The sequence below is a fragment of the Lolium perenne genome, chromosome 7, assembly GCF_019359855.2.
Source record: "Lolium perenne isolate Kyuss_39 chromosome 7, Kyuss_2.0, whole genome shotgun sequence".
NCBI classification, from domain to species: domain Eukaryota; kingdom Viridiplantae; phylum Streptophyta; class Magnoliopsida; order Poales; family Poaceae; genus Lolium; species Lolium perenne.
In genome coordinates, this window is record NC_067250.2 from 20217913 (window position 1) to 20232936 (window position 15024).

A 15024-nucleotide genomic window follows, 5' to 3' on the forward strand; every position below is an offset into this window, starting at 1 on the left:
CTCGGATACGGTGGCCATGGTTTGCTATCTGAGGGAGTGGGCCTCTTCAGGCCCATAACATGATGCAGGCCGGCCCCGCGCCAGGACACCACTGGAGAAATCCGCAATTACACCGGTTGTAACCACCGGGACGCGCGGAACAAGAAACAACCTCGACTACGACACGGTTAACCAACAAGAACAAGCTCCATCAATATAAGCACACCCAGGACGCGGCGGCGCGCGCTGCCCCGTGCATCGCAAAACCCTCGTCTTCTGAATCTCTTCCCCTCTCCTAGTAACCCCTACTTTGCCTCGCCCCCGATTGATCTGCCGCCACCGCCGTCGCGACATAGCATAGCTGCCCTAGCTCGGTCGATCGACACCGATGGGGAAGCGGAAGTCGACGCGCGCGAAGTCGGCCCCCAAGAAGAAGGTGGAGAAGCTGGAGACGCTCTTCTGCTGCCCGTTCTGCAACCACGCCGGCAGCGTCGAGTGCACCATCGATCTCAAGAACTGCATCGCCGAGGCCGCCTGCTTCGTGTGCAAGGAGAGCTACTCCACCAAGGCGCACGCCCTCACCGAGCCCATCGACGTCTACGGCGAGTGGATCGACGAGTGCGAGAAGGCCAACGAAGGCGTCGAGCAAGCTCCCCGGGACTCGTACTACGACGATGACGGCGAGTACGCGTGATCGTCCTGCATGGGTCGGCCCATCTTTAATTTCTCCTTTGCATAGCTTGATTTGTACTCTTGTACCCTTCGGCTGCCCGATAAATCAGATGTAATCGTGCGCATATCACGATCTTGAATATGTTGAGGCTCCATGTAACGAGAAGTAATTTCACTCGTAGTAGTTTATTACGATTGATGAAGCTTTTTTTTGTTTTTCTTTGGCACGCTCGGCAGAATTCGATCAATCCTTTACAAGCACGCATCGCAGTACCCACGAGCCTTCCGGCCAAGTCTTGCTCCAGTTATAAATAGACAATGCATAACTCATAATTTGACCAGTATTATTTTCTAATTTTATGTTCAACAAAACATCACGACTTCTTACTAACTGAAATATTATTTTTTAGTTAATTGCAATTTATGCCCTAATTCCAAAAGAGATGTTTATTACTCCCTCCAATATAGATGTATCTACACATATTTTAGTTCTAGACCCATCCATATTAGTGACAAGTTATATATGAATCAGATGGAGTAGGAAAACTCTCTATTTTTAAGTGGAGTGATGGGCAATAGATTAGGCAGATTTAACAATCTAGAGCGTGACACGTGTCACACTAGCCCCCAATTCCGCCTTTTCTTCCATAATGTAGCAAAAACGGTCTGTTTGCAGAAAATTCTATCTTCACCTAAAATCTCACTTTTGCTTTCATAAAAGCACCAGCGTAGCAAAACGAACCTGATTGTAGGAAAAAAAAAGTGCTATTGTAGCAAAACAATGAAACATCAAGTGAGAAAAGTGTTAATGTAGCAAAACCGACTTCGCGGTGGATACATTGTAGCAATAATATTGTACTACTGTAGCAAAACCACAAAACAATTGTAGCAAATCTCCACTAGCGCTAAAAAAATACCCAAAGAGGTAGCAACAGACTGATAGTAGCATCATCATCGACCTATGGTAGAAACGGTGTGAACCTACAGTAGCGCCGCCACTCTTCATATGCAACATCAGCCATGTAGGCTTGTAGTATTAGAGGCCAACAGCTTGCAGCACAGATGATTGTTTGTTGTAGCGGACGCGGACGACTTATGTAGTTACACACACCTTCACCACTTCCAACCAGAGAGGTTGTCCCAAAAGGGGAGACACCATCTGCAACATCGTCGTCGACTGCCCTGGCTCGGCTCGCCGTGGTGGTCACCAGGCGCGGAGCTGTGCTGCCATCCTCGCCGTCGTCGCGGTTGCCGGCATGATAGAACGACGAGGAGCTGCATCCGTCGTCGGCATATGAGAAGGAATCAATGATAGCAGCACGCTCGCATAGGAATCAGTGTCAGTGAACGCGTAGGAACCGGTGGCGACATCAGACGAGATGGCGGCTCCGGACAAACTTGCTGACGCTGCCTAGGCTTCCTCTGTGCCATCACCGAGCGATGAACTTGCCATGTTGGGGCGATGGCGAGGACGGGCAGACCGCGCAAAGCATCTAGACGGACATGAGCACGGATGCCGAAGAGAGGGAGGAGTAGGGGCCATCGCTAGTGAGGGTTTGGATGGTGAAGAGTATCGGCCGCCGCCGCGGTCAACGTGGAGCTTGGAAGCCGCATCTGTGAGATAGGAGAACGAGTGGACGAGGAGCCATGTGAGGGGATCAGGTCGTGGGTGGGGTCCATCCATCGATGTAATCATGCGGATGACACGTGTCGGGCGTAGAAGCCGGAGGAAGCGAACGTGGGGATCCCCCGAGTGACCGTTAGTCTTTTCCATTTTTTATTCATATATACCGGTCGTAGAGGGATTGGACTAGCAAAGAAGCATAATTTGTGTGATGGAAACATATATACATCGGTGAAGGCAATAGGTGATTTTTTTGCTACATGCTCATATTGATTTTCCTATGTTTCTTTTATTGAAATTTTGTAATTTGTTTTTCATGTTTTCAATACTTGGGAAAAATTGCTACAAATGTTGCGTCGATTTTGCAACATAGGAATAATTTTTTTGTTTCAAATTTCGTGCGTACAATAGCATAGCATTTATTTTTTGCTACGAGGGGTCTCCGCTGAGGTCTCCATTGATGTCTCCATTGATGTCTCTGACGAGGCCGTCTTTCACATTACCGGCCACAATCTTTTTGCTAGGACGTCTCCGATGAGGTCTCCAGAAAGGGCAGTGTCCAACGGATCTTGATCTTTTTGTTTCTTATTCGAACCGTTTTGTGCTAAAATGAAGGAAAAGCGAGAAATTCATCAAACTTTGATGACAAGCTCCTCAGATATTGAGGGCGCATTCTGAGTACCCGCACAATCTTCTTGATGAGCAGTTTATGACGATTTCTGGAGTCGATATCGAAGACTGGAGATTACTCAAACTTTGCAACAACTGTGAAGAAGATGTCTTATCCTTACGAAGGAATTTTCCTTGGCGATCCTTATGTGGTGAATGTTAATTTTGCCTGTAGGTGTTTTAGTATGCAATGCATATGCCAGGAAACTTGTCATTTTATCTATCGACTGAAGTAGTATGTTTATGTCAGATGTTCTCACTCAGGGATTTAGAAATCAAACAGAATGAGGCCGCTAAATATTGACAGATGATGGATATTAGCAAACTCTTAGAATTATACAAGGACGTTGTCTATCTCTATGAAAACAAGTTAACTATACGGTATAACCTGAAGTGCTTGGTTCAGAAAGCTAAAGAAGCATATGAAGCTGAACAAAAGCAGGAGAAGCTTGCAACAAACGGCGTTAACCTGAAGTGTTGTGTATATACCTCCTCATCCAGATAACCATTGAGAAAGGCATTCTGAATATCAAGCTAACGAAGATGCCACCTCTGAGAGAGCGCCATAGAGAGCAACAAGGCGAATAGTAGCAGGCTTAACAACAGGACTGAAATTTTCATCATAGTCCAGACCAAAACGCTGCTTATACCCCTTAGCGACAAGACGCGCCTTATACCGCTCAATAGATCCATCCGCATGAAGATTCACCTTAAACACACAACGAAAATCAATTAAATTGACCCCGGGTACAGGAGGAACCAGTCTCCAAGTGCCATTAGCCTGAAGAGCAGAGAACTCAGTCTCCATAGCATCACACCAATGAGGAGTACGAAGAGCTTCGTGATAATCCCGAGGTTCATGAGTATGCTTGAGCTTGGCATGAGCAGCCAGAGCACAAGTCCAGGCAACTGTACCATCAGTATGCTTTTTCGGCTGATGAATGCCAAGACGACGACGAGTAATAGGGCCGGTTGGCGGGGGCGGAGGTGGCGGTGGTGGTTGTACCAGTGAAGGAGACGATGCTGCGTCCGGGGGAACAGAAGATTCATCCGTCTGTGCAGCGGGAGACAGCATAACACTGTCGCTGTTAGACGACGCAGCGCGTACTGGCGTAGACGGGCCAGCATCCGCGGGCGAAGATAACGCATCGCCATCCACGGGCGCAGACGCGACGCGAGCGGGAGACGCGCGCGCGGGTGTGCCATGCATAGGCAGCGACGCGAGCTGAAGACGCGCGCGCGGGCGTGCCATGCACGGGAGCTGGTGCCGAGGCGAGGGAGCCAACGGGAGACGCGCGCACGGTCGCTCCATGCATGGGCATGGGTGCCGAGGTGAGGGAGCCTGGCTCCATCGGCTGCAGCAAGCCCGAGGCGGGCCGAGCCGAAGCAGTGTTGCTGCTGCATGGCTGAGCAGGCAGCAAGCCCGAGGCAGGAGCCGACTCCACATGGCTGCTGGGTGTGCTGCTGCATGGCTCCCCGTAGCCCAATGCCGGGCCATGCAAGAGACGTCCACGATCGACGTAAAATGGTGAGGAAGACGGCGGCAACACCTCAAGATGACTCCCACGTCCGATACCTGCACAATGGTTAGTGAGCAACGGCAAAGAATGTGCAACATCCATAAAGTGATCAGCTGACACTAAGGAAGACTCTGACACAGTGGTAGAGTATGCGAGTTTGGCATGTTGACAAAGGGAAACACATTCTCATCAAAAATGACGTCCCTAGAAATATAGACATTTTTAGATGGAACATGAAGACACTTATATCCCTTATGAAGAGAGCTATAGCCCAGAAACACACACTTCTTCGAACGAAAATCAAGCTTATGATTGTTGTAGGGTCGAAGGTGAGGCTAGCAAGCACAACCAAAAATCTTAAAGAAGGTATAGTCAGGTGATTCATCGAGGAGTTTCTGAAGAGGAGTTTTCATATCAATGGTGCGACTAGGAAGCATGTTAATAAAAAAACAGGCAGTGGCAAAGGCATCATTCCAATAGCATAACGGAACAGACACATGTGCAAGAAGAGTAAGACCGGTTTCAACAATGTGACGGTGCTTACGTTCAACGGTACCATTTTGTTGATGAGTGTGAGGACATGACACACGGTGTGAGACACCCAAGTTATGAAAGAAAGGATGGAGTTTTTCATACTCACCACCCCAATCAGTTTGGACATGAATAATCTTGCGATTTAAGAGGCGGTCAACATGTTTTTGAAATTGGAGAAAAACATCGTAGACATCAGATTTATGCTTAAGCAAATAAAGCCAAGTAAAGCGACTATAAGCATCAACAAAACTCACATAAAAGCGATGTCCACTAACAGAGGTTTGGGCAGGACCCCTTACATCGGAATAAATAATTTCTAGAGAAACTTTTGTTACACGAGTAGACAAGGAAAAGGGCAACTGATGGCTCTTCCCTTGCTGACAAGCATCACAAATAGACTCAATCTTATTGGACTCATGTGTAGATGGTAACTCATGACTACGAATAACATGCTGAACGACTTGTAAAGCTGGATGACCTAGGCGACGATGCCACATATCACGCGACACCTTGACACTGGAAAGGGCTTGCTTGATGACAGGTGCTTTAATCTCATAGAGACCTCCACCGCAACGACCTCTAAGAATGGGTGCTCTCGTGTCCATGTCCTTAACAAAAAGATCATGAGGATGAAGTTCAATAAGGACATTATTATCATGTGAAAGTTTACTCGACAACAAGTTACGAGTGGCTTTAGGAACATGAAGGACATTATTAAGAGCTAGAGACCTAGAAGACGGAGTGGATAAAACAGCTTGACCAACATTATGAATGCGCATACTTGTGCCATTGGCTGTGTGAACCTGGTCGGTACCATGATAGGGCTCGCGTGAGGTGAGCTTGTCAAGCTCATGGGTGATGTGGTGCGTCGTGCCAGAGTCTGCATACCATGATGAATATACCGATGAAGACCCCGGAGAGCCATGAGAGGCCGTCATTGCCATAGCCAACTGCTTCTCCGTATTAGAACCATCATTGCCAATGCCTAGAAAGTCACGGTTGAAGCGCTTGTAACATCAAGACGCCACATGTCGTGGAACACCGCAAAGCTGGCATACAACAGCCGCACGTCCGGTAGTGGACTTTGGCGTGGTAGGAGGAGGCGAAGGCTTGGCGGAAGAGGGCGCGGCTGACGGCGGCATAGGCAGCAGGTGGAGGGGCAGCCACATTTGCAGCCGGATAGTGTGAAGATGCACCACTGGAGCGGCGCTGAGCCAACTTGCGCTGTTCGGTGGCCTGAAGCTGCGAGAACAAGTCGCGAATCGGTATAGGAGTGGGACGATTCGTCACCACTTGGTAGAGGGCATCGTACTCTTCATCAAGTCCAGCGAGTACATAGGAGACAAATTCCGCATCACGAAGAGGTTCACCGATGCTAGTGAGAGAGTCTACGAGAGCCTTCATCTGATGAAAGTAGACATTAACAGTCTTGGTTCCCTTCTTCAGTTCAGCCATCTCCTGTCGAATCGCCGAGGATCTGGCAATAGAGGTGGAGGCAAAAGCTCCACTTAAGGTCTCCCAGTCTTCGCGGAAGTGCCCGCAAACATAATCATGCCATGTACACCTTCCGTCATCGATGAGACAAACCCCGAGAGAATGGCCTGATCCTGTTGAATCCAATGTTGATGTGCCGGATTAGGAACATGATGCATAGTACCGGCATGAGGAACAACGATATGGGGGTTAGGACACACGATCGTGCCATCAACATATCCCATCAGGAGATGACTGCGAAGTAGAGACCCGACTTGTGCACGCCAAAAAAGGTAATTGTCGCTCGTCAATTTGATAGAGATCGACGAGGCAATGTTGACGACGGGTGGCAGCCCATGAACCGGGAAGACACCTTGTTGCGGTGCCGTCGGTGTGGGTACGGGCGGGGGCCTTGGCATGGGGCTGTAGGGTGAGGGTGGCGGTGTCGATGAAGAGCCATACCCTAACAGCGGCAGCGACGGAGATTGCAAACTCGACGACCCGAGCATCTGCGCCGACATAGGATATCCAGGGTAGCCTGGGTAATACCCATACCCAGGAAAACCACCAAGGAAGCCGGCCATGGCCCCGTATCCGGGGTATCCGGCCATGACACCTCCAAGTCCGGCAGCGGCCGCATGCTCCATGGAAGCAGCGACGCGATTGGCGTCACCCCTGCAGCGCAGCTGTTCCATCCACGGGCAAAGCGGAGACAGACGACGCGGAGGAGCCGAGCGGCGGTAGCGGCGCGCCCACGGACGCGGGCGAGGCAGAGACGATGGGCGCCGGCGGCGGCGCGCTCGGGGTAGAGATCGCGGTGGTAACCGTTCCCACCGGAAGAGTCGTGGGCGTGGACTCGGAAGAAGGAGACGCCATCACGGCGGAGGAGAGCAAGACGCGGAGGGCGCCGGCGGCAGCGGAAGACGACGGCGGCGACGACCTAGGTCAAGATCGATCGCTCTGGTACCATGTTAACGAGAGAGAGAAACAAAATATGCGTGGCCTATCCCGGTGTGCCTCACCGGGTAGGGATCTTAATATTTATATAACGTATATTGTACGTATTACAAGTGTATACGAATACGTATACGATACTCATTCTAACACTGAGAAGGTTATGTTCATTACAAAACTAAATTACACAAGCGCAATTCAGTTTAGCAGTTCCATTATTTACTGATATCTGATTTCTCTAGTAGTGCGCGAGAGCAGAAATTACATGGGCGAGGCCGCGAGGCTATGATATGTCAGTACCCAATCAACTCCGGATCCCCAACGTACTCTGCAATCTTGTCCAACCCAACGGGTATCATGTCTCTCGTATCAGCATCCTCCAAAACTCCGACGCGCTCCTCGAAATTCTTCTGAACAAGGCGGCCGTACACACCCTTGTGCTCGCCGCAAAGCACGAGCGCGTGCCCGTTCACTGGCGGCAGAACTGTTTCAAGCATATCCTGTTCCACGCCCTGCACCACCTCTGCCCCATCGTCCATGACAATGTCACACGTCGTCGGCCCAGTCACATCCAAAACTCTCCCCTTCATCATGTATAGCCTTTTGCTCATGTTCTTGCTCACCACCCTGACTCTGATATGGCTATGTAAACTTGGCACTTTGAAGCTATTAGTACTCCCACAGACGGTACTGGATTGTCGGCTAGCTCGAGCGTTGGGAAACTTCTGCATTTGATCTCTCCTCTCCATGTCTCTCTTCTTAGAGGGATCGAATCCTAAACCTTGTGGGCCGGTGCGGTGGTCATACTGGACAATCTTTGCCTCTTTCTTGGTACAGTTCCTTCCAATTGCATCGCCTTCCTTCCAGCCGTAGCCAGCAAGAATGGCAGCACCAAATCCTTCCACGGGTACCTCATCATACTCTTCTACACCAGGTTGGTCGGGGAGGACGGCCATGTCCTCTTTGTACCGCCGCAGCATCAGGTCGCCGCTGGCGGTGCTGTGGCCATCGGCAGCCACTGGACAAGTCACTGGTTCCCCGGCAGCATCAGCCGACTCTGGGGCAGCTTTGTTGCGGACAATGAGACCATAGGATGTGCGGGAGGAGGAGGGATTGTCGGGCGGCTTCGAGGTGTCGAGAACAGGGTTAGAGTTGCCAGCGCTGGTGGAGGCGCCCGTGGGCTCGCCGGATCTGGGGTTGAGCGGCCGGAGTTGGGGAGGGGCGGGATGACGGCAGGCTTCACATCAGGGGCAATATTGCGGGTGATGAGGCCATAAGATGTGTGGGAGGAGGAGGTTCTATCGGGCGCCTTCGAGGTGTCGAGAACGGCGTTGGTGCTGCCAGCGCCGGTGGAGGCGTTTGTCGGCTCGCCGGATCGGGGGTGGAGTAAGCGGCCGGAGTTGGAAAGGCACGGGAGGACGGCAGGCTTCACGTCAGGGGTTAGGGTTTGCGAGGTTTCGAACACGGTGATGAACAGAGGGGCTGGGGTGGAGTCACCCACGTTGTCGTCGGGACGGAAGCCGCCGGCGGCCACGGGGTTGGTGGACGACCTGGCCTTTGAGGGGATGGAGAAGGACAGCTTCATCCTCTTCTCCATTGCGACTTCGTGAGCGGTGGCAATCTGAGGGGAATAGGTGGGAGCGATCTGTGTCTAGTATTTACTCGTTTTCAAGACAAAGCTGTCTCGGAATCCCTGTTTCAATCGACTGACAGGTCGATACCTTCGTGGCCCGTGTCCGGAACAGCCCCGGGTGTACCGTAAGTGTGGCCGTAAGTTTGTATGGCTAGATTGTTTGCCTAGCGCTGTTGATAAATGGGTGTGCACCCAAGCCCAGGAACCCGACGTAAAATGTTTAGTTTATCCGTGGGGACGCAAACACTACTCAAATTTAGGATCGAAATACATCAAGAATGTTTCGCGTGACCGCTCCTTCCTGCCTCGAGCCTGTCTGGCAGCGACCTTCGTCTTCTGCGCGGCATCAAATCACTTACAGCCTCGCTTCCAAGTTCTGCACACCAAATTAATGACGGGCAGCCTGGTGTACGTTCTCAAATTAAGGACACGGCTAGGGAGCACTTGGGTGCTAGTTAGTCTGTTGTATTGTGATCCAAATTCATATACTAAAGGGAGGCTAAATTCTGACTACGCTACGCTTCGGCCCGTCGGATCGTTGGCACCGCCTATATATATACATCTTGTAAGCCGCCGGCTAGGGTTCATCAAATTATAAGATAACCCACGGCGTTTGTAAACACCTCCCGATATAGTGAAGTTTTCCTGGATGCCGCCCGTGGTTTTTCCCCTTCTGTGTTGGAAGGGGTTTTCCACGTTAAATCTTGTGTCCCCTGCGTGTGTTCTTGTTTCGTTCTTCGTTATTTGCTTGTCGCTTTTATAACAAGTGGTATCAGAGCCCGTGTTTCAATCTAGGGTTTTGCGACATGTCTTCCTTGAAGTTCGATCTACATGAATGGATTATACCACGAGATTTTCTCTGTGGCAAGTGAAGATGAGGGCGATACTTACCCAATCTTCTGATCTGGATGAAGCTCTTGATGGTTTTGGCAAGAAAGATGCCAAGACCTGGACCGACGATGAAAAGAGGAAAGACCGTAAGGCTTTTTCATTAATTCAGCTTCATCTATCCAACAATATCTTGCAGGAAGTGCTGGCTGAGAAATCCGCAGCGGCGCTGTGGTTGAAACTGGAATCGATCTGTATGTCCAAAGATCTAACCAGTAAGATGCACGTGAAGATGAAGTTGTTTTCGCACAAGCTGCAAGAAGGTGCGTCAATGATGAATCACCTATCGATCTTTAAAGAGATCGTTTCTGATTTACTGTCCATGGAGGTAAAGTATGATGATGAGGATCTCGCTCTTATACTATTAGTCTCGTTGCCTAATTCCTTTGCAAATTTTCGAGACACCTTGTTATACAGTCGTGATGAACTAACCCTTGCCGAAGTTTATGAGGCCCTCCAGCAGAGGGAAAAGATGAAATCTATGGTGCAGGCAGAGGGTTCGTCATCTAAGGCAGAAGCACTGCAGGTCCGAGGCAGGACCGAGAACAGAAACAACTACTACAACAACTACAATAGAGATAAGAGCAAGACCAACAGATGTCGCTCAAAGTCCAAGGGACGAGATGGTAAGTTCTGCAAATATTGTAAGAAAACTAGCCATAATATTGATGATTGCTGGAAGTTGCAGAACAAAGAGAAAAGAAACGGTACTTACCAACCGAAAAACAAATCCGAGGGTGATGGTAAGGTTGCTGTTGTTTCCAGTGATAATTCTGATGGCGATTGCCTAGTTGTGTTTGCTGGTTCTGTTTCTGGTAATGATGAGTGGATCCTTGATTCTGCATGTTCGTTTCATATTTGCTGTAACAAAGACTGGTTCAATTCTTATGAGTTTGTGCAGAGTGGAGATGTTGTGCGTATGGGAGATAACAACCCACGTGAGATCGTGGGCAGTGGTTCCGTTCAGATCAAGATGCATGATGGCATGACACGCACTCTGACAGATGTGAGACACATACCTGGCATGGCCAGAAATCTGATCTCTCTCAGTATCCTTGATGTTGACGGGTACAAACACTCCGGTTCTCGCGGAGTTCTGAAGGTATCAAAAGGTTCCCTAGTTCATATGATTGGTGATATGAATTCTGCAAAGTTATATGTTCTTAGAGGTAGCACTTTGTCTGGTATTGATGCTGCTGTTATTCCTGATGAACCCGGTAAAACTAATCTGTGGCATATGTGTCTTGGACATATGAGTGAACATGGCATGGCAGAATTGCACAGGAGAGACCTGCTAGATGGCTGCAATTTGAGTAAGTTTGAGTTCTGTGAGCACTGCATTTTTTGTAAGCATAAAAGAGTTAAATTCAATGCTTCCGTTCATACCACTAAAGGGATACTAGATTATGTGCATGCTGATGTGTGGGGACCTTCCCACAAGACTTCTCTTGGTGGTGCAAATTACATGCTTACTATCATAGATGATTACTCCAGAAAAGTATGGCCTTTCTTTCTGAAACATAAATCTGATGTGTTTGATGCTTTTAGAAAGTGGAAAGTTATGGTAGAGAAGCAAACAGAAAAGAAAGTTAAATTTCTTCGTACTGATAATAGCATGGAGTTTTGTTCTACTGTTTTCAATGATTATTGCAGCGACGAAGGCATTGTCAGGCACCACACCATCCCATATACTCCTCAGCAGAATGGTGTGGCGGAGAGGATGAACAGAACCATCATCTCCAAGGCTCGCTGCATGTTGTCCAATGCTGGTATGCTGGTATGCATAGCCTCCACCGCTTGTTACTTGATAAACAGGTCACCTTGTATTCCGCTTGATAAGAAAACTCCTATTGAGGTATGGTCTGGTTCACCTGCTGATTATTCACAGTTGAGAGTTTTCGGTTGCACTGCCTATGCTCATGTTGATAATGGAAAGCTAGAGCCTAGGGCTGTTAAGTGTGTGTTTCTTGGTTATGGTTCAGGAGTTAAGGCATACAAGTTATGGAATCCTGAAACTAAGAAAGTTTTGCATAGCAGGAATGTAGTCTTTAATGAGGCTGTCATGTTTTATAAGAGTTCATCTACAGATGTTACTGATGATGTTGATTTTTCTGATAGTTCTGATGATGAGCAACAGAGGATCAGCGTGCAGGTGGAGCACGTGGAAGAGAAAGAAAATGAAGTTGCTGAAAATGATAATACTGTTGTTCAGGACTCACCACCTGTTTTGCAGCAAACAAATAGTGCAATTGCTACTGATAGACCGAGGCGTAACAAAGGTCCACGTCCTCGTTTAATTGAAGAGTGTAATCTTGTTCACCATGCTTTGAGTTGTGCTGAATAGGTGGAGCAGGATACTGAACCTGCTACATATACTGAGGTCGTTGCATCCGTTGACCGCGTGAAGTGGATTTCTGCTATGCAAGAGGAGATGCAGTCACTTGACAAGAATGGCACATGGAATGTTGTGCACTTGCCTAAACAAAAGAAGGATGTCCGCTGTAAGTGGATATTTAAAAGAAAGGAAGGTTTGTCTCCTAATAAGCCTCCGAGGTTTAAGGCAAGGTTAGTAGCAAAAGGTTTCAGCCAAATTCCAGGTATTGATTATAATGATGTATTCTCTCCGGTTGTGAAGCATAGTTCCATTCGTGCATTCTTTGGTATTGTGGCTATGCATGATCTTGAGCTTGAGCAGCTAGATGTAAAGACTGCTTTTCTGCATGGTGGGCTTGAGGAGGAGATATACATGGACCAACCTGAAGGTTTTGTTGTGCCTAGTAAGGAGGATCTTGTTTGCAAGTTGAAGAGGTCCCTTTATGGTCTGAAACTGTCTCCAAGACAATGGTATAAAAGGTTTGATTCATTTATGCTTGCACATGAGTTTAAGAGATCTAAGTATGATAGTTGTGTTTATATCAAGTTTGTTAATGGATCGCCAATATACTTGCTATTATATGTTGATGATATGTTGATTGCTGCCAAGAGCAAGAAAGAGATCACTACTTTAAAGTCACAGTTAAGTAGTGAGTTTGAGATGAAGGATCTTGGTGCTCCTAAGAAAATACTAGGTATGGAAATTACAAGAGACAGAAAATCTAGTGTGTTATTTCTTAGTCAGCAAAATTACATTCAGAAAGTTCTTCATCATTTTAATATGCATGATGCAAAGTCAGTTAGTACACCAATTGCTTCTCACTTCAAATTGTCAGCATTGCAATGTCCTAGTACTGATGAAGATATTGAGTACATGTCTCGAGTTCCATATTCTAGTGCTGTTGGTTCCTTGATGTATGCCATGGTTTATTCTCGTCCTGATTTATCATATGCTATGAGTTTGGTCAGCCGATACCTTGCTGATCCTGGTAAAGAACATTGGAAAGCTGTTCAGTGGATTTTCAGGTACCTTCGTGGCACATCCAAAGCTTGCTTAAAGTTTGGCAAGACCGGTGAGGGACTCGTAGGCTATGTGGATTCAGATTTTGCTGCCGATTTGGATAAGAGAAGATCCCTCACAGGTTTTGTGTTCACTGTTGGTGGATGTGCTGTGAGTTGGAAGGCAACGTTACAATCTGTTGTTGCCCAATCTACGACCGAAGCAGAATATATAGCAATTAATGAAGCTGGCAAAGAGTCTGTTTGGTTGAAAGGTTTGTATGCTGAGCTTTGTGGAGATGATTCTTGCATTAACTTGTTTTTTTGACAGTCAAAGTGCAATATACCTTACTAAACATCAAATGTTCCATGAGAGGACAAAGCACATTGATATCAAGTACCATTATATTCGCGATATTGTTGCTCAAGGTAAACTGAAGGTATGCAAGATAAGTACTCATGATAATCCTGCAGATATGATGACAAAGCCAGTTCATGTTTCCAAGTTTGAGCTTTGCTCAAGCTTGGTTGGTATAACTGTTTAGCCCAAGTGGCTGTTGGCGCCAGCAAGTGTTTTTTTCTTTGATGTTCAGGAGATTGTTGAAGTTCATGCTACAAGATGGAATTTGTCTCAAGGTGGAGTTTGTTGTATTGTGATCCAAATTCATATACTAAAGGGAGGCTAACTTCTGACGAGCGGAGCGAGGCCCATCGCCGGAGGCTTGCGCCGAAGCGTAGTCAGAAGTTAGCCCATACGTCGTGCCCTACAGGGACGCCTGCGGGGGGTGCGGGGGGCGGCAGCCCCCGCGGTACGGTACGGATCGTTGGCACCGCCTATATATATACATCTTGTAAGCCGCCGGCTAGGGTTCATCAGATTATAAGATAACCCACGGCGTTTGTAAACACCTCTCGATATAGTGAAGTTTTGCTGGCTGGCGCCCATGGTTTTTTCCCCTTCTGTGTTGGAAGGGGTTTTCCACGTTAAATCTTGTGTCCCCTGCGTGTGTTCTTGTTTCGTTCTTCGTTATTTGCTTGTCGCTTTTATAACATAGTCCACCCAAGCACTCCCTCCAAAAATAGAAAGTTTAGCCCATGAAAAATAAAATAATACGTGCATTTTATGTCATATGATTTTTTTCTTCAAAAAAGTCATAACTTTTAAACCATTTGTCGAAATTGCGATCCGTTTTTATTGTTGGACCTCTTACGATGAGATTTTCGAAACTAGATCCCATTTGTATATGTTTCAACCACTGGTGGAAAAAGGGGCTTTGGTCGCGGTTCGCAACTGCCATTAGTCGCGGTTGCGCAACCGCGACCAAATAAGCGCGACTAAAGGCCCCCCCCCCTTTAGTCGCGGTTTTTTAAGAACCGCGACTAAAGGCCCGTCCACGTGGGCGCCAGGCGGCCGTCGGGGCGGAGGACCTTTAGTCGCGGTTCTTCTGGCCAACCGCGACTAAAGGCCGCCGCAGGTTTAGGGTTTTAGCCCCCCCTAAACCTGCGCCCCCCTAAACCAGTTTTCTGTTTAATTTGTATTGTTTTATTTCTTTTGTGCTTTATTTTACCTGCCCCCCCCCCTAAACCAGTTTTCTGTTTAATTTGTATTGTTTTATTTCTTTTGTGCTTTATTTTAATTTTGAAGGAGTTTCACATATTCTACGGTACTACATACATGCATATGAATGTACAATTTCAAACAAATT

At 47.8% G+C, this 15024-nt stretch overlaps 2 protein-coding genes across 2 annotated transcripts; one reads left to right on the plus strand and one right to left on the minus strand.

Annotated features, from left to right (window-relative positions):
* Positions 1-367: 367 nt before the first annotated feature.
* Positions 368-673, plus strand: LOC127313652 (transcription elongation factor 1 homolog). Its single transcript, XM_051344133.2, has one exon. The coding sequence runs from the start codon at positions 368-370 to the stop codon at positions 671-673; it is 306 nt and encodes a 101-aa protein (XP_051200093.1).
* A 6467-nt stretch (positions 674-7140) lies between these two features.
* LOC127316204 (protein MOS2-like) lies at positions 7141-9022 on the minus strand. Its single transcript, XM_051346614.2, has 3 exons — positions 8612-9022; positions 7753-8549; positions 7141-7411 (listed from the first exon to the last, which is right to left on the minus strand). Exons 1-3 carry the CDS (start codon positions 9020-9022, stop codon positions 7141-7143), a joined length of 1479 nt encoding a protein of 492 aa, XP_051202574.2.
* Between the last annotated feature and the right edge of the window lie 6002 nt (positions 9023-15024).